The 20,141-nt window shown below is 41.3% G+C and overlaps 1 protein-coding gene across 5 annotated transcripts in view; it reads left to right on the forward strand.

The window, feature by feature from the left end:
- The window catches only part of LOC124595158 (sodium bicarbonate cotransporter 3), a 976,895-nt gene that overhangs the window by 518,259 nt on the left and 438,495 nt on the right, over nucleotides 1–20,141 (forward strand). Inside the window, exon 1 of one of the 5 annotated variants that reach the window (XM_047133765.1) lies at nucleotides 6,131–6,831. The exons of the other annotated variants lie outside the window; for them this stretch is intronic. Coding sequence (XP_046989721.1) covers nucleotides 6,744–6,831 — 88 coding nt within the window. The 5' untranslated portion in view covers nucleotides 6,131–6,743. Of the gene's footprint in view, nucleotides 1–6,130; nucleotides 6,832–20,141 lie in introns of those variants that run through there. 5 annotated transcript variants of the gene reach the window in all.

Below are 20,141 nucleotides of genomic sequence, written 5' to 3' on the forward strand. Positions count from 1 at the left end.
TAGTTTCCTGCAGGAGAAAACCTGTGATTCTCCATAAGACCAACGTTGTTCGTGTTTCAATTGTTTCCTTATATCATATGAGTCTAACGTCAAAATAGTTTCTTAAAGAAGACCACCACAGCTCGTAAAATTATAGAACTTAGAATGAACAGGGGGCACACCACCACTTGCTATTCCCATATGCATTTTGCAGAAGAAATAGGTAAAACTATAATGACATACAATTCACTCGTGTCACAGACCACAACATGGTAGCGAAGTTCTTCTGGTAGTGCTACGGAATTTAGCTTAGTTTTCTGGAGCTTCTGCAGACCTCCAACTGACTGTTTCTTTTATTTACAACGGTGAGTCAAATAAAACCGTAAATGTCTGACAAACTAGCAAAAAATAGCATCGGTAGTTTGTACAATGGAATGTGCAAGGCGCGTTCAGTAAGTAATGCTACACACTTTTTTTATTTAGCAGATTAGTTTTATTCAGAATTCGAATACACCGTATTATTGCCCACTCGTTTCGCTACAAAACCCAAAGCCATCTTATTGCGACGGCCTGTATGCCCGCATGGTACCACTCTACTGACTGACTTCGGAGCCAACGTGTTGCTGCATCGATATCATCATCAACAACGTATTGCTTCCTTTGTAGTGCATCCTTCATCGGGACAAACAGATGGCAGTTTATGATCTTACGGTTAGGCGATGAGGAACCCGGCCGGCATACACCTTGAGTACTCCAACTGGTGGACGAGTGTGTCAGCGCTACCAGCAGATACGTTCAGTTGTGCAGCGAAGTGTTTGATTGTAATCCGTCGATCACCTCTAATGAGAGCGTCCGCACACTGCAGTATTGCAGGAGTAACAGATGTGAGTGGAAGGCCGGCACGCGGGAAATCTAAAAGGTTTGTCGCGATGATGACAGACGCCTCGCCCAACGACTCACCGTGCTTTTGTTCATTACTAGCTCTCCGTATACATTCTGCAAGCGCCTACGAATATCTGCGATGCTCTGGTTTTACGCCAAAAGAAATTAGCGACAGCTCTCTGCTTGGTACGCACCTCCGTTACATTCCCCGTTTTGAAAGCTACGTACAGCACCCTATATATTGAAACAATAGGGGCTGAAGCCGGAACATTCCAACGTCCACAAGAAATCAGATTCCGCATGTTTTCAACCGAAATTAGGCGAGAAAAAATGTTGCATTAGTTATTTAACACACCTCGTATGTCCCCCTAAAAGCTTGCGGATCTTCAGTAAATGCTCCCAACACACACACACACACACACACACACACACACACACTACTGGCATCAGTGACGAACATAGTTCCATTATTTGATTTCTGCAAAGTGAAAATATTAACAAATTGAACTCTAAATGGTCAGTTGCAAAATGAACGTCACGTAAGGATACTAAAGGTGTCAGAAGTTTGCAGTGTGACGTCTGTAGCTGATTCCCGTTGTCTGGACCAGGCATATCACGCTGAGCGTTGTACACTGCAGTAACCATTATTCATAGTTAAGGTGCTCCAATTCCACAAAGTGTCGGTAAGACGAATGCACCACCAGCATTCTCCTGAAATGAAACAACGATGTATTGATGAATGTCAACAGTCTAAGTCCACTGCCCCAAACCCCAAAGAAAAAGAACGAGTATGGAATGACACAATTTCTCATCACCTAAACCAAAGAATTTCCAACGGGAAACATGAGCAGGGAAATTTATGCCTACTCTCTTTATGGATGGTAAAGCCTTTACTTCGAGCGCTACTCATCGCGAGGAACCAAGTGCAACTAGTCTACTGCAAAACGTCAATCCACGGCCAGTTGCGACATACGTGAAATTTGTGTATGCTGTTTTTTAAATGGTATCGGTTAATTCAGTATAGTTGCACTAATCCACGGTTACGGACAGTTCAGATTTAGTTTTCGTGGTACTGGGTACCGAAGACTTGTCTTATGACACGAAGCGCTATCTCATTTTTACCTTTAGAGAAGCGAGGTGTAGACTATTTCATATACGAGTGTAGTTCTTTCAGCCATACCAAGTTTTGTAATAATAAATATTTGAATTCAGTTTTTTCCCCATATTTCATTCAGAAACTCGGCAAGTCTTCTTTTTCCTGGTCTTTATTCCTTTTCTTCACGGAGTCGGCTCTGCTATTTGGGATTTGGCAATATTACACGAACATCCCTCCACGCCTGGGTGTAGCCAGTGTACCCGATCTGCCTGCGTCTAAAATCATCTCGTATGAAAGTGCGTGAACGCTTTGGAAATGTTTGTGAATCGTGTAGTCGAGCTGGGGCGTTGGTAGCAGCCTGGTGTTCAGCTAGTGAGATGTGGGAAACCGCTTAAAAACCACATCCAGGATAGCCGGCTCATCAGCTCTCGTCATTAATCCGTCGGCCGGATCACAAGGAGGGCTGACGCATCTCCCGTAATACCGGAAGTTCCGTGCTAACGTACGTGGCTCTCCCGCCACGTCACACTCTCCGATACTGTATGAACAAATTTGTTTCATAACATCAAATATGTAACTAACTGCTCCAATTACAATACTGGCGTATTATAAATATATATAAAACACTAAAAAGCCATTTGTAAAATAAATGACAAAATTTTAATTGAATAATGTAATTATGAAACAGTCAAAGCTACACAGAAAACAGAAGTTTATTTAAATGTCGACCAGTTCGGACTTTAGTCCATTATCAAGCCACCTAAATAAGTGCTACCATAATCTGTATTTGCTGGCCATATGGCTTGTGTGAGTGGCTAAATGCAGGGTACTATTTGTATACGACAGCCCAGTGCTGCACGCAGCAAAACAGGAAGTCAGAAACTGGAAGCCATTTAGGAAAAAAAAAAGAAAAAAAACTTTGACGGTGTAGTAATTTCATTGAACCGTTGCAAGTTCCTGCCTACTGCCATCCAGAATGCTGGGAGTGAGTTTCACTGAATAGTCTGATAAAAGATATGTAAACTGTAAAAATGAAATGCTTTCCATAGAAAATATTTTTTAAAAAGTTACTTTGTTTCTATTGGAAATCCAGCGGTTACAACAAATGTTAAAATTTTATATTTTATAGTAAACAGTCCCAACCGCATAAAGATGTTCATTTATTTACTGATGACAGGTTTCGACCACTGTTCGGGCCAGCAAAGGTTTGCTATTTTAGTATGGCAAAAGTTGTCTCTCGATGTCTCCTTGTTTTATTTGATGGCGTTTTTAATAGTGAACACCCAAGACACTTTATTTATTTGCCACTTTTCATATAAGTCGAGGTACAGGTTCAATAATAGACCAATTTTATTATTGGGATGTCGAATTTTTTGCTATAGCTAATTATAATGGTGACTCAAGCCCAAGTTTTAATGACTGCCAAAGCTTATTATTTGCTTAAACCAAGACGTAATAGCAGGTCAGCGTTTACTGTATAATGAGAATACATTGATGTTTTTGTTGTTACCTGAGTACCCGTGACGCATTTGCTTAATCATCGTTACCTTACATATGTTTAAGTCCCAATTGTGGACATTTGATGTTAATATCAAAAATTTATTTCAGTTTATTTTTGTGTTATTCCACTGAGGTTCTTTAATGTTTTAAACATAACTGCAAACTCTGGGGATAATGAATGGCTCACATCTAATCTTGTACATAATATTACGAATACGAACATACCTGTCTTTATACTATTACCATGATTATAAGTAGTATTTTTCTCGCCGTCTGTATCTGACATATGGTATGCACTTGTCCCTATAGAAAGGCATTAATGTTATGTATCTTAATATAGCGTGTTTGTAACTCCTTTTAGTGGTTAAAGGCCTCGCTAATTTTGAATATAATTGTGACGGAAATAATGTTCAACGTATAATAAGTATTTCGTTTTCTGATCGGTAGTAGTAACATATCGATTTTGATTATCGTACCTTGATTACCGGAGATCCAAATATTGTAAGCCAGTACTAATGTATCTTTGCTTTGTGGTCGTAATACATCGATATTCAGAGCGATACAATAGTTACTGGTGGCGTCCCTGCTGAACATCTTTGACTCATAATTGTTACACCCAGGGCCCTATAGATGGCACCATGCGTTTTCTCATACGTTAACGGCTTCTTTTTACTCAGTTTTAAGTTTTGTATCATGGTTTTATAAAGTTTATTTTATTTTCGATACATCTATGATTATAATTGTATTTAGGCTTTATTTAACGTGTTTTACGGCCATTGGCTGATAATGATGTAATGCTGGAGTTGGTGGGTAGAGTTGCACTATTTAAGCGATGTAAATTGCATGACATGCAGCAGTGGTTATATGCCTCCTAGACTGGGGCTTGCTCCTCGCCAGGTGCAGCAGACTCCCATGGATATAGCTCCCTTTCTTTTACGTATTTGTTGATATACTGTGTTTCTTTTCATGCTAGTAGTTTACATTCCTCTAAGTACAATGATGCTACTCTCTTCACAGAGTAAGCGGTCTGAAGCTGACCAAAACAGTGGTCGAAACCGGTCACTAGCAAATAAACGAACACCTTCCTGCGTTTGGGACTGTTTTATTACAAAAATTAAGATTCTGTAGAACAATTTTTGCTGTTGAACATTATGTTGTATCGGTTACTTTAATTTTCACCCCTGTTTTCACAGGTGCTTGCTCAGTAAAGTAGTTGAGTGGTAGAACTCTCAGAGAGGGAGTTGCATGTGAGGGCTCATGGAGAGCGAATATAATGTGGAAAGTGGTCACCAGTCATGAATATTATGATTAACGTTTGTAGATAAGGCTGAGTTTGAAGAACCTTTTTAAATACCAGCTATTAGTGTACCACATTTAATATTGGGTGACATGGATCTGGGAAATAATTATGATGTAATTTAAACAATGAAGATCGTTCTGAATGGCTACAAAATATAAGAAATTTCGTTAATATTTCTCCCAAGTTGGTAAGTTAATTTTTTTTGTATGAAACATGTTATAAATCCGCTGCAGTTTAGGATGAAGCACTAATTTTTTATTATTGAACCATTAGTTCCAAGAAAAACTTTTCTGGTAAACAGAAATTTGTTAACATCGCTTTTTAGACAAGAAGAGAATAGACGCTCTTGAAATGCTGTGCTAGAGAGGATTCTGAAGAGTAGATGGGTATATCATGTAATTAATGAGTAGGTACTAAACAGAATTGGGGAGAAAAGAAATTTGAGGCTCAACCTGACTAGAATAAATGGTTCAAATGGATCTGAGCACTTGGGACTTAACATCTTAGGTCATCAGTCCCCTAGAACTTAAAACTACTTAAACCTAACCAACCTAAGGACATCACACACGTCCATGCCCGAGGCAGGATTCGAACCTGCGACCGTAGCAGTCCCGCGGTTCCGGATTGCAACGCCGAGAACCGCACGGCCACCGCGGCCGGCCAACCTGACTAGAAGAAGGGATCGGTTGATAGGACACATTCTAAGACATTAAGGAATCATCGGCTTAGTATTGGAAGTGTGGGGGAAAAAATCGTAGAGGGCGACCAAGAGATGAGTACAGTAAGCAACTTCAGAAGGATGTAAGTTGCAGTAGTTATTCGGAGACGACGACGACAACGGCAGCAGCAGTAGTTGCGAAATCGTGAACATATATCTTCCTCGTCAGTGGTACTCCCCAAGTCTTTCCCCGAAGTATTTCCGTGTGGTCAAGCCACGCAATGAAAAGCTGGGTGACAAGAAGTTCTGATTTGGTTAAACAGTACACCAGGCGTTGCACGAGTGCATGCGCGTCTTCCAAGTGAGTGCGTTTCTATAGAAATTCGGGTCCTTTGTAACCCCTTCCATCGAGTATGGCTGGAACACATACACATACATACACAAGCGAGTGCGTATTGCGTCCTTTCGTTCGTATATCCTGTCTATGAATCCTTAACACGGTTGTGTAGCAGAGACGACCTACTGCGTCGCAGCGGTGTTTCCAAACAACGATTGCATTTTCCACGCTAGTGGGCACGAATTCCGCCGCCAACTAGTTGCTAGCGGACGCGTGCAGATCGCACAGGTATAAATAAAACGCCGCGGGACTGCCGCCAGGCGCGAATGCCGCGGGCTGCTGCGTCCCAGCGGTCAGCCCATGGGAACCATCGGTCGGCGCCGCGCCAGTATCTCGCCAGCTGTCGCTTCGAGAGGGTCTCCCGCTGTCGCACGCGTTATCGACAGCGTTCGACACTGCTGCTGACAGTGAACAGCGCCCCACTCTGTCGACGGGAGCCTCTCCTGCTGGGAGGGTCGATAACCTCAGGTGTCGATCAGTACCAGTCGGCACCTTTTTATCTGCTTCCTTTGGTCGCTGCCTGATTCCACGACGTAGGCTGTGTCGTAGAAAAGCACCTAACAAAATTTGTTGCACTGCGTTACCCACATTCTAACATCTGTCTCAAGAATCTTAAAAGAATTTGGAGAACCATCTAACGAGGAGCGGGTTCCACTGCTCCGATAATCCTGTTGCGTTTAATTGCACAATCCACGCTGGTACTGCGACTTAGAATACGGGAAAATCAGCCGTCGCAGTGCGAGTTGCTTGTGCAATGTAATGCAATCCACCTGCCACGCTAGTGCCACTGGCAGGCAAGCGCCCGTATCTCTGGCCCGTGAGGCAGACCCCACGGAGCAGGTTTCTGAGGACTGCCTGGGAGTGGTGTCCTAGTGAAGAGCGGTAGCGGTGATTCGTGACTTGGACGCGTGTCGCCTGCCATCCGACAACCATGAGTCAAGAGGACCCCGACGAGCCGCAGACGATTACGGACGAGTTGGCCGTCCGCCAGGACAAGGACCTCGAGGAAGAGGCGGCAAGTACGTAGCCTGTGGCGCACTGTTCGTTTGTTCTTGGCAGCGCATGATGACCACACAGCTTTCACGTTCATTATGGTTCCTCACAACACCTTAATTACACATTCCGTCATCTTCATGAGCACAATATAGTGATAGAATTTTACTATTCGAAATATCCAAATAAAATATAGTCCTACATTTCTTGGTAACAAATGTTCTGCTGCTAATGTCAAGCAGGTTTTCTCTCTTCTGAGAGACAAGCGAAGTGGTTCAGTGACTCTGGATGTCGGGTTGAAATCTCTGTTGTGGCATCTGCTTAAGTACGTTGCCTATATTTCTTCAGAAAAGTGTCGCAATGTCTGATATCTTACCATCCGCGCTCAGCCTCTATTACATCAGTGTCTTTTCTTCCCTCTACAGTTTCCTTCTTTTACACATGCTTCGAGAACAAAACTCTAACTTCCATTTTCAAACATTCTGCATTAAACCTATGCGTGCGTAACTTGGATGGTACTAATTCATTTCTCACATACTTGTGAGTTATCGAACAAAGAAATGAGTTTCGTAAAACGTCACTATTCTTTGACAGAACTGTCTATCAAAAAAGTAGGGAATCCCCACAGTTAATCTTCCACTAACCTGCAGTAACGCATACTGAAGACCAAAATGGTTTTTTTTATGTATCCATTGAGTATACAGAAGTAATTCCTGAGCTTTCGGTTGTGCTAATTTAGACAGCGGAGCAGAATCTGAAAAATTTTCGTAAGCTACTCTCCAAGCTCTGTTTCTGGAAAGAAACGTAATACGTTTAGACAACACAGTTAGATGAAGTGTTGTATACAGAATCGCTAAATCCCGAAGAGGAAGGTGTTTCCTCTGTTATTTTCAAGATTGATTTTAAAACCACATACATATTGCTGCTATTTCTGAACTGTTTATTAATTCGTACGAAATGTGCATACATTAGACTTCCCACTTGCACGAAATAGACTGCTTAAACGGCGACTATACTTGAAACTTCAACTGAATCGAACCGATGCTTGTGTAATTAATATCTGAAGCCTTATTTCTTACCGTCACAACGTAAGACAACCTAAGAGATATACGTAAAAGCAGATCATTTGTTTTACGATCTTGTTAGAAACAGTTTATGCAAGATAAAAAAATACAAAAAATTGAAATTCAGCAATAACTTTTATCGAGTCGAGTATTAGGCCTGCTCACTTTGTCCGCGTCTTTCAGACTTTGCAAGTTTGACTAATGGAACTACCGATGACTATTAATGAACATAAACATAAAAAATATTCTTTCTTGGTTACGTGTTGCACGGTACAAAACAGCTGTAATACACTACCTGGTAATCTTTCCGGTATTTTCATTAATCGCTTCAGGAAAATGTGAGAACGTTTCTTTCGAGAGAGCCAGGTCATTTCCAGCCACCACATTTGCCTCACCGAAATGGAGATCCATCTCTATTAACGTACATTCCTTCCGTAACACGGCATGACGGCTAAAAGGAGCCGCAAAACTAGTTTCTTCAGCTGGAGAAAGTACTGTGCGGTGCCATCCTTGATCCGCTACAGTTACTAGTCTGTGAAAACAAATGTCGTGTTTAACGAAATTCCACTCTTTTTTGAAGATACGACCGGCAAGCGCTTATTGTGCGGAGGATGTTAAAAATGAGCAGGGGTAGAAAATTCTGGGAAAATTATCACTTGGTCGGAACTTCTTTTGTATACCCCCGTTTTGGGCGAAGCCGTTGCAACGCATCCTTATAGGAACGTATTGCACCGTCTTCGTGTGCCTACTCCCGCTAGAACCATAACAATCAAATATTTCGGAAAGATACCCATTATGGGTCTGCGTAGAGAGCACGATTAGCTCTTACAGTTCGTAGTATAAATGAAAGAAATGGGATAAAAAGGTAGTCGGACGAAATATAGCAACAGTGTGTTGTGCGCCTTAAACATCCTGGAGATTATATAAACACTGAATATAGTAAATAGGATTTTATAACATTTCTAGTAAATCATTATAGAACCTCTGACATGTTTTACAGACGGAAGTATTTGTCTGAATTTTTCGCTTCCTTAAGGTGTTCTCCTTACGTCAAAACTTCGTATAGTGGGATGTAACATTTTACTTTCTAGCTGTTCGCTTATAAATCCAGGATTACGAGTCTGTGTTACGCATAACCAGTTCGAAGCATAGAACACACTAATCAAGTGCGCTCGTAGGATAAAGTTAAAATACTCCTCTTTCATTTTTCTTCAGCCGACAATAATAGGGTTGAGCAACTCTTGGCTGCAGAACATTATTTTCCAGATTTAGGTTGTTTAATACATTTTTACGACGTACTAATAATGAGACGAAAGCAGTGATATAACATTTGCTTCCATTTTAATCAATATACGTGATTTTTCCGAGTACAAAATTATTTACAACCTAGATGGACACACTCTGAGGTGTGGAGAAACAACTGACAGCTAAACCTTTCGACGTCCAATGCTTGTCTGTTCAAGCATTTGTTGACAGTTAAAACGAATACATTTATTGTTGAACTTGCTACTTTAACTAATTTACAGTGACAAAAACCAATTTTACTTCAATTAGATCCACTATGAATTAATGTAACCACAGGATGACCATTCAAAACTACAAAGCAAATCACAGTTAAGTCTGAAATTTTAACAGTTTTAACAATATGTAGACATCCAGTCAAAGTAATTCATCAAATAATTAATGCATTTCCACTATTACCAACACTTACAGCATATTGCAACACTGTATATTTTTTGTATCATGTGTGTTTTCGTCAGCACGGTAAATACGGTAATTTTTACATGTGTGACTAACTGAAGTTCTACGTATCTGACGAAAGAATTTGCTTATATTGTAGTCGGTGGTGAAAAATTTCCCAGTAATCAACGTAAATGAAGACAAAATTATGACTGAATATTTGTGAATGGAAATAGAATGTGAATCGGATGGCTCACTGAATACGGCATCAGTCACTTCAAGTTTGTACCACTCGTCTGCCGCATTACAAGGGGCACAGTGTTAAAGCTGAAATCGTCGCGCCACATTTCATGCTTCGAATAGTCAATAACACATGCTTGTCCTCTTCCCACCAGTAAAGCACCGTATTTGGAGTCACTTGGGTTACAAGAGATTTGGCAACAACAGCTCTGTCATGAGAGTTTTGTTTGTTGAGTTCATGCCACACTGTTTTCGTCGGCGTTGCTCTGTAAATGCATGTTAGTACTTCTGTAAATAGCGATCTCATTGTCGCTAATAACCTTCGCAAATCCTTACTTGTCTATATTGGAATTTTATTAGTTTTATATCCCCGACTACTTTCGGTTGGCTGATTTCTCCCATGAACTTAGTGTGCTGTCACAAATACTAGATCCTTGAGAAAAAATGAAATGATCATATGGCATTGATGGCCGGGGGGACCTATCCGGGCAAGTTCGATCGCCGGGTTACAAGTCTTATTCCCCGCAAGTTTTATTCCACGTGACGCCACATTGGGCGGTTTGCGTGTCGGTGATGATGAAATGATGATGAGGACAACACAGCATCCAGTCCAAGCGGAGAAAACCCCAAAGCCGGAGGGGAATCGAACCTGGGCCCGATGCATGGTACGCAAACAGGTTACCACTCAGCTACATCCCTGAGAGACTAGTCACAACACGGACGTACCAACCAATCGATATTGACAACTAGCACTCGATATTACCCGACTCAGTAAATTGAAGGCCAGTCAAGATTGACGGAACCGAAGTGTTTGTCTGAGAAACAGATTAACATCGTACATTCCAATATTCTTGCAAGCGGAGCTCTGTCACACGCTACACCTTCGTAAGCCAATGACCTGCATAACAGTTAAACACTGACCGGCGCATTTGTTTGACAATGCTCTTCGCACACTATCACAGTCATTCCCAATATAAACTGTATGAATACATGTTTCGTGTGAATAAAACACTAGTCCCTACAATTTTGATACTTCAGTTCTCTTGTAAAAGTGCACTGTGGTATGCCCTTTTTTGGTCAATTGTTTCAGTTGATCGCAAATAAGACTCCCTGGAAATTAAACAACAGTTTTTTGTCCTAACTGTAATAGCCTAACAAAGAATGGTAAATGGACACATGGGGTATCAAATTGACCAGCCTCGGGTCTAGTTGTGCGGAAAAAGATTTAATTGCTTTAAAGCAATTAGGACAATTAAGAATGCTTAGTGATTTGACGGAAAAGAGAAACATTTATCGAACAGCTGTTGCTGGCTATGCAAACGAAGTGTCAGACAATGACAAATCACAGCATAAACTGAAACTTCTCTGCACTCTCGTGATCTACACACTCAAATATTATAACTATCACAGACGTGCAGGAGACCATGGAAATTTTTTAAGGAGGTTTACAATACAAGGAGAAAATAAGAAAGAATAAACATCAATGTGCTACACATAAGTCAGAAAAGAAACACTTAAGATCAGTAGAGGTGATACTGTGTTTATATTCAGTCATTGAACATACATGTCAGAGGAGCTCGATTGAATTCCGAATATCAGGGCGGCTCCTTCGAAATGAACACGACCGGTTGCCGTACGTATCCCGATCCCGTCAGAGTTTCCTGTCATTGATAGCCTAGTCGTCGAAGAAGCATTAAGCCTTACTCTTTCCTAGAGTAAAACACTCCATCTGGAAATAAAGTATTTACACTCCTGCGAATTCCTCTACATCGCATATGCGATCTACAGGGTGGTCAGAAACATTCCGAGGAGCTTATAAGAGAGCTGCAGGGAGGTTGTGCTGAGAAATAATTGTTGAGAAAAAAATTCGATAACTTTACAACCTTTTCAGACTGTTTCTGGCCACCTTGTATACATATTACTAAATTAGTCCCCAGCTGCATTTTTCTCTCTGTATGTGAAAACTGACCTCAGGAACTACTTTGTGGATTTCGATATTTTTTTCACTAATACATAAACTGATCCACGAGAAAGGTTTGTATATAAAAACTATTACCGCTACCCAAACAAGTGATCCGGCTGCAGGTACTTAGACCTGTGAGATGCAGGGGCGTATTGCTAGTAGAAATTAATTATTTACGATTTTAAGTTGGATTTCCACCTCTACCAACTAAAACATTTTAGAATTTCGTTACCAGAATGTAGACTGTGGCTCCAGATTGGTGTTGGGAGCGGCGCAACAGAGAATGTTGACCGACTGAATTTTAGTAGTTAGATGTAATTTGCAATTCGCGATTTAGTTGTAGCTCTAGGCTGTATGATTGATTTTAAAAAATACAGACTTCTGTTCTGAATTGTTGCAAGTTCCGCACATGTAATGAATGAAAATGTACATTGTAAATTAGTAATAAAATGACGCACATTACGGATCGGTGCCACATCGAAGTATTGCGTCTTCCTTGCTAGAAATGCTATAAAGTAAAACTCATGACACAATGAATAAGGAAATTAAGCATGTGGACTAGATGATTCATAATCAAACATCACTTAGGTAGCTCAAGATATGATAGTATGTTAGGAAATCAGTACAAATACAGACCCAGATGTCTAAGGCGCTGCAGTCATGGACTGTGCGGCTGGTCCCGGCGGAGGTTCGAGTCCTCCCTTGGGCATGGGTGTGTGTGTTTGTCCTTAGGATGATTTAGGTTAAGTAGTGTGTAAGCTTAGGGACTGATGACCTTAGCAGTTAAGTCCCATAAGATTTCACACACATTTGAACATTTTTGAACAGACCCAGATGGTTACGTAATGGAGGTAGGCAATAGAAAGGAAAGTACGAATAGTCTGGCTTCTCCTAGCTGCTCTCAAAAAATTTGAAGGCTGCACCTTCTTTTATTATACAGATAATATAAATATGAGCATAGACTCTATGGTCGTAATCTTTATACAAATGTTTCACGAAAAATATCTTCTTAGAAAAGGGGTATTTCACGTTGACACTAAATTACCCTCTTATTTTCTTCAAATTATTCATATTCTCTTGTGATTCAAGTATGGTTTGTGTTGATAAAAGCCCGAAGTTCGCTTCGTAGTGCCTTGTAGATGTACGGCACTTCCACTTACACTAAACTGCAGTCGAGGGTTCTGAATCGTCCAAATGCCTTGACGACTTGTAGTATTCGTGATTTAAAAATCTACGCTAAAACAAGACAATAGCGATTTCGTAACTAAGACACGGCTCGTCTTACTGTGCTAGAGGACGGTCGGCGTTCCTGGTGCCAATTAACATCGGCAAGAGGCCAAAGAGGCGTCTCATGTGGTATGTAGTCTACATCTGTAAGAACAAGCGACAGTGATTGTAGCGGTGGGAACAACCGAATGAAACCACTCGATTCCTTCGGTTTGACTATTTCAGCTGCATTTTTACGTCTCGGCTGAGTTACTCATTCATTCTTTTGAGTGAAACCAGTCTAGACCTTTCATTAGTTGATCTGAAGCAGTGGTATGCAGCCGGTGTTCACATACTTCCGGAGCGTAGCCCTGTACGAATGGGCACGTGAAGGTATCAAAGGGGCTGCATCAAAGTTAAAATAAGCGTTATACATATTCATTCAAATATATACTGAATATACTAATTCTTCTTTTCATCATTTAAAATTGGTTAATACTCGTACATTGCTGTGGATTAAATTGTTGCAGATGTAATTAATATGAACTAATTAAACTGATGTAATTTTCGAGATACGAAGTTGAGCATAAAAGTTCCCTTAAAGATACGCGTAGAAGAAAGAAACACTGCGAAATTTTAGCATCTGTTTGCATTCCGTTTCACTGAAATTGTATGATGATGTCCATTCAATTACAATCATTTGAGTCTAGCTCTTAAACACTTGCCCAGCCATGTATTAGTGCAGAAGATAAATATATCATGCAAAAAATTAACTTACCGACTACATACGTGCAAATCATCTACATCTACATCTACATCTATACTCCGCGAGCCACCTTACGGTGTGTGGCGGAGGGTACTTATTGTACCACTATCTGATCCCCCCTTCCCTGTTCCATTCACGAATTGTGCGTCGGAAGAACGACTGCTTGTAAGTCTCCGTATTTGCTCTAATTTCTCGGATCTTTTCGTTGTGATCATTACGCGAGATATATGTGGGCGGTAGTAATATGTTGCCCATCTCTTCCCGGAATGTGCTCTCTCGTAATTTCGATAATAAACCTCTCCGTATTGCGTAACGCCTTTCTTGAAGTGTCCGCCACTGGAGCTTGTTCAGCATCTCCGTAACGCTCTCGCGCTGACTAAATGTCCCCATGACGAATCGCGCTGCTTTTCGCTGGATCATGTCTATCTCTTCTATTAATCCAACCTGGTAAGGGTCCCATACTGATGAGCAATACTCAAGAATCGGACGAACAAGCGTTTTGTAAGCTACTTCTTTCGTCGATGAGTCACATTTTCTTAGAATTCTTCCTATGAATCTCAACCTGGCGCCTGCTTTTCCCACTATTTGTTTTATGTGATCATTCCACTTCAGATCGCTCCGGATAGTAACTCCTAAGTATTTTACGGTCGTTACCGCTTCCAATGATTTACCACCTATGGCATAATCGTACTGGAATGGATTTCTGCCCCTATGTATGCGCATTATATTACATTTATCTACGTTTAGGGAAAGCTGCCAGCTGTCGCACCATGCATTAATCCTCTGCAGGTCCTCCTGGAGTACGTACGAGTCTTCTGATGTTGCTACTTTCTTGTAGACAACCGTGTCATCTGCAAATAGCCTCACGGAGCTACCGATGTTGTCAACTAAGTCATTTATGTATATTGTAAACAATAAAGGTCTTATCACGCTTCCCTGCGGTACTCCCGAAATTACCTCTACATCTGCAGATTTTGAACCGTTAAGAATGACATGTTGTGTTCTTTCTTCTAGGAAATCCTGAATCCAATCACAAACCTGGTCCGATATTCCGTAAGCTCGTATTTTTTTCACTAAACGTAAGTGCGGAACCGTATCAAATGCCTTCCTGAAGTCCAGGAATACGGCATCAATCTGCTCGCCAGTGTCTACGGCACTGTGAATTTCTTGGGCAAATAGGGCGAGCTGAGTTTCACATGATCTCTGTTTGCGGAATCCATGTTGGTTATGATGAAGGAGATTTGTATTATCTAAGAACGTCATAATACGAGAACACAAAACATGTTCCATTATTCTACAACAGATTGACGTAAGCGAAATAGGCCTATAATTATTCGCATCTGATTTATGACCCTTCTTGAAAATGGGAACGACCTGCGCTTTCTTCCAGTCGCTAGGTACTTTACGTTCTTCCAGCGATCTACGATAAATTGCTGATAGAAAGGGGGCAAGTTCTTTAGCATAATCACTGTAGAATCTTAAGGGTATCTCGTCTGGTCCGGATGCTTTTCCGCTACTAAGTGATAGCAGTTGTTTTTCAATTCCGATATCGTTTATTTCAATATTTTCCATTTTGGCGTCCGTGCGACGGCTGAAGTCAGGGACCGTGTTACGATTTTCCGCAGTGAAACAGTTTCGGAACACTGAATTCAGTATTTCTGCCTTTCTTCGGTCGTCCTCTGTTTCGGTGCCATCGTGGTCAACGAGTGACTGAATAGGGGATTTAGATCCGCTTACTTATACACACAAACCTGTTTGCTTTTTAGCCTTTGAAAGCGTAGGAGGAACAGTGTTTCACGAGCATGAGAAATTACTAATCACATTCACACATCGATACTTCAGTTTCCGAATTAGATCTATCTTTAGCCATTACTATAAACAATCTGTAACTATATTCGCAGACCTCTGAATCCCTGGGCCTCAGCGCATTCAGTTCTCAGTTCAGTTTTTCGTCCATGTTTATGAACGGGCATTTACTTAATAATGAATTTTGTGTCTGGATCAAAATACCGAAAAGTTCAGTGGCACGGGAATGGAAGGTACCATATGGCTGGATAAAAAGTGATCCTCAAGTCAAATTCAATGCGATATACAGAACCTGCAAGAAGGTGTCATATTATGAAACCGACTGAACGAACCCGCATTCAAGTACAGCCACAGTACGCTTGTCTCATAAAATTGTCATCAATGGCAGGTGATATTAGTCAAATAGCAATAATGTAACACTGATTTAAAGTTTCGCATCAGTTTGTCAGCGTAGACCATCCTTCAAGAAGCTGTGGCACCATTGTATTTGTGCTCCTACCGTATCGTATAAGGGTGTTCGGTAATAGCAATAACTTCATCTTCGTATATCAACCATCCCAGGTAAGCAATCATTCACATATAGTATGCAGTAAAAACATCACAGTGGCATCACAGTGGAGAGGTTCCAGGGATGCGGAACGATTGAAGTTACACATTAATAGGCAGCCGCAAGCACTACTGGCGACTTCTGTTGACTATAGTAAGAACAAATTATGAGTATTGGTAGTCTATTCCAACCAATAATATGGTAATTTTCCTCTAGGTTAATTCTGCTGTTATTATCTAATTCTTCAGACAAAGCATTTCTGTAACTTTACGCAAACCACCACCCGCCGTCTGCATACTGGAAAAATCAGACTCTAACACAAATATTCGAATTAAACGGAATTTACATTCTTCAGTCTAAGTAGTGTGATAAATTGTAGAATGAGGGTCTAATGCGGTAATCTTTTACTCGGTTTCTACATATTCGTGGGTGTTTAGTTTCGTTCTTGATAACCACTGGCAGACCTGTTACGTACTTTTGTGCCAGTACCTCAATTCTAGATGATGACTTAGATGCATAATCTATACGGAACTTATTGGTCACTTCTACTATTGTGGTGCTGAGTTTGTCCTAAACCGCGCGGGATTAGCCGAGCGGACTAAGGCGCTGCAGTCATGGACTGTGAGGCTGGTTCCGGCGGAGGTTCGAGTCCTCCCTAGGGCTTGGGTGTGTGTGTTTGTCTTTAGGATAATTTAGGTTAAGTAGTGTGTAAGCTTAGGGACTAATGACCTTAGCAGTTAAGTCCCATAAGATTTCACACACATTTGAACATTTGAGTTTATCCTAAATTCACTCTTGTTATTAACCACGTATATCATTACCGAGTATGTGTATTGGCATGTAACTCTAATAATCCCTATGTCCCTGAAGGAAGTCATACAAGATGTTCGGTTATCAACTTTACACGATATTTTTATTATTATTTCTTTACTTTCTCAGACGTTAAGTCTGGTTAAAAATGGAAAGTGACGCGGACCTTGATCAAGCGTCACTTCCTTTTAACTGTACGGTACGTGTTATATTGCATTTAGGAACTTTCGGGTGATTGAACATGAATCAATAATTACAGACTTCTGTAGTTGTACATATAAGTTTGGATGTAGCTGTATACTTGTGAACTGTATCCAGTTGTGTTGGTTCCTATGTTTGTTGCTTGGTAATAACAGAACATGAGGTGTCGATTAACTTCATCTGACCATCTCATCCTCTGTCTTTGTTTTCCTTCTAGGGTGGTTGCAGGAGGCATATCCTGCAAAACACCTCTATTCGGATTTGAATCATTTTCCAGTTGGCTAGCAGTGTCGTTACCATTGTGGGCGGGCATAGTGTTCAAGCGTCGTCCCCGACCATGACGGCGCTTGTCCGAGGCTTCTTTAGTTCTGTCCTGAACCAACTAATCACACTAAATGGGGGGTTAGCCCTATTAGTGGTTTGTTCTTTTCGTCGCCTTTTACGACTGGCAGAACACACCGGAGGCCTATTCTTTTCCCGGGCCTCCACGAGGAGTTATTATTATTATTATTATTATTATTATTATTATTATTATTGCACGTTTCTGTAGTATACGCAGTTTGTTCGCTTTAGCTGCAATCCCCCAGAAGATTATCCCATAGAATAGGAATGAAAGAAAGTATATTAGCAATATTCTCTGCAGCATCGAAGGATTAGTGCATCATCATCGAAAACAGATATCATGACTTCATACATACACCAGAAGGACATCTCATACGCACTATAGAAGGTATTGAATTAAAATGTAACGTACCGAAAAGGCAGAGCGCCAGCCTCTCAACCCTATCGGCAGCCCCACAGGGCAGATGAGCCGGCAGTGTGTCACGAGTTATCGGGCAGTGGCCCCATCCGGAAGGACGTCACACTAACGTCTTTCGACCGAAGTAGCCGGAAGAGAGCTGGATGTGACAAACTCATTTTCGTTGATACGCCTCTTCGAGGCAACTCTGTAGAAGTATTTGCAACCTTCAATTTGTCGAGAAGAAGGTGGCTGTTTTTGAGTGTCGTTGTCGAAACTACGTGTTTCATGTCACAGGCAAGTCAGACATATTTTAACATTTCAATATGCACTTGAGAATGGCTACAAGGCCGAAATAATGATTGTGAACAGTAAATAAACAATTAACTTCTTCAATAAAGTTCTTCAGGGTATCAGACCGCATCGTCATAATTTAAAATGCGCCAACGTTTCGGCCAGCGTTGCAGCTAGCCTTCATCAGGGCCTTACGTTAAGGCCCTGATGAAGGCTAGCTGCAACGCTGGCCGAAACGTTGGCGCATTTTAAATTATGACGATGCGGTCTGATACCCTGAAGAATTTTATTGAAGAAGACAACGGCCGCGGAAGCCTACGCTTACATACAAACAATTAACTATCAAATGGCGGAAATTTCTTTGAAAAAATACTATATAACTGTGGTCCCTCAAGAGGGAGAGATCAACATGAGAACATTGTTTTAGTCAGGTGGTAAACCTGCATGCAGTCAGTCATTTGGTGCCGTCTCACATTTTAATTTGCGGCATCCTATCTGCTTAACATCATATTTTTCCAGGCTATCTGAAGAGGCCTCGTATAAGGCGAAACGCGTCATTCGGGGATAAATAAAATAAAAAGTCAAACCAAGGCGTCCCTTCTCTCAAAGCTTCACTGACTGTATTACACAGAACTTGACTTCCAGTTGCGAAAGGAAACTCTGAGAACAGCTGTTTTGGTTTAAAGGGTGCCAGGATAAACGAGTCATTATGTGCGAACGAGAGAACCTTCTTGCCAATACAGCACGCTACTCAAAAGTTTAAAACAAAATGAAACGTCGGAATTAAAGCAGCCAATTATTTATTTAGACGAATAATGTACTCATACAGATTACGCTAAATGAAAGTTGGCTCAGCTATAGTGTGCGGGGAGTATTATTAAACAGTAGTGACAGTCATGCAGTCATGCATGCATACAATTATCCGACTTCCCTTTGGTGTCACTTCTGCTGTATGATTAACGGCATAAGACCGGAATGCCAAGAAAGACGCCGTAAAAGTGACGAGCCAGTGGGGGCCGGCCGACGGCCATATCCTCCATCAGACAATGGCGTCACTTGGGTGCAGTGTGGTCAGCACACCGATCCCTCGGCCCTTGTCAGTTTTCGTGACCTGGAGCCGCTACGACTCGCTCCAGTAGCTCCTCAGTTGATGACATCACGAAGCTGACTGCACCCTGCTCCAGTCCCACCAACGAAAAATCCCTGGCAGTACCGGGAATCGTACCCGGATATTCCGCATCGCAGCCGTTTCCAGCCATCACTCGGCTATGGAAGCGGACAAGGAAATTGACAAATTCTGTAAAAACATGAATAGGCGTTAAGGAGCACCAATCTTCTCCGTTTATTCCGTTGCTGAAAGTTTACAAGAAAATGGTTCCCCTCCTACTGTTACCATGCCATCTAGACCCAAATCCTATAGAACTAATAATCTTGCAAAGAATGAAATCTGTAGATAATACGTCAATCACCTCTTTCTCGAAGCTGCAAAAATGAAACATCGCAACCGAAACGGCCAGTAGTTTACTTACATGTTATTCATGCGAACAAAAAAAAATGCTCTGTGTTGTTATTCAGCCTGGTGCAAATCCTTCGTTCTGACGCCACTTCAGTGACTTGCGCTCCATTTCGCTGTTTTTGTTTTCAGGACATTTGGTCTCATTTCGTTCTAGATCTTCTTGCAGCGAAAATTTTGAGGTAGTCAGGGGGATTCAAACCAAAGACTTCCGCTCCATTAACAGAAAACATTAACTGCTAGACCATATACCTGCTACTGTACGAGCTGTGATAATACAAAAACAGAAAATCCGTGTATCATATAGTAAAAAATATCTGCTGACTACTAGAGAAGAGATACTGTGGCAGACGAGGAAACTGAAACTAAAATAGTAAGCCGGCATGGATTCGAGCAAAGAGTCGTCTCTTTTGTCCGCGACTGAAATAGCAGACAGTACAGCTGAGAAAAAAAAGCGACATCACAGCGGCATATTGCGAGCGAAGCATCGTTTGATGCAAAGTTGAG

Source organism: Schistocerca americana, chromosome 2 (assembly GCF_021461395.2).
Source record: "Schistocerca americana isolate TAMUIC-IGC-003095 chromosome 2, iqSchAmer2.1, whole genome shotgun sequence".
In the NCBI taxonomy this organism is placed as follows: Eukaryota; Metazoa; Arthropoda; class Insecta; order Orthoptera; family Acrididae; genus Schistocerca; species Schistocerca americana.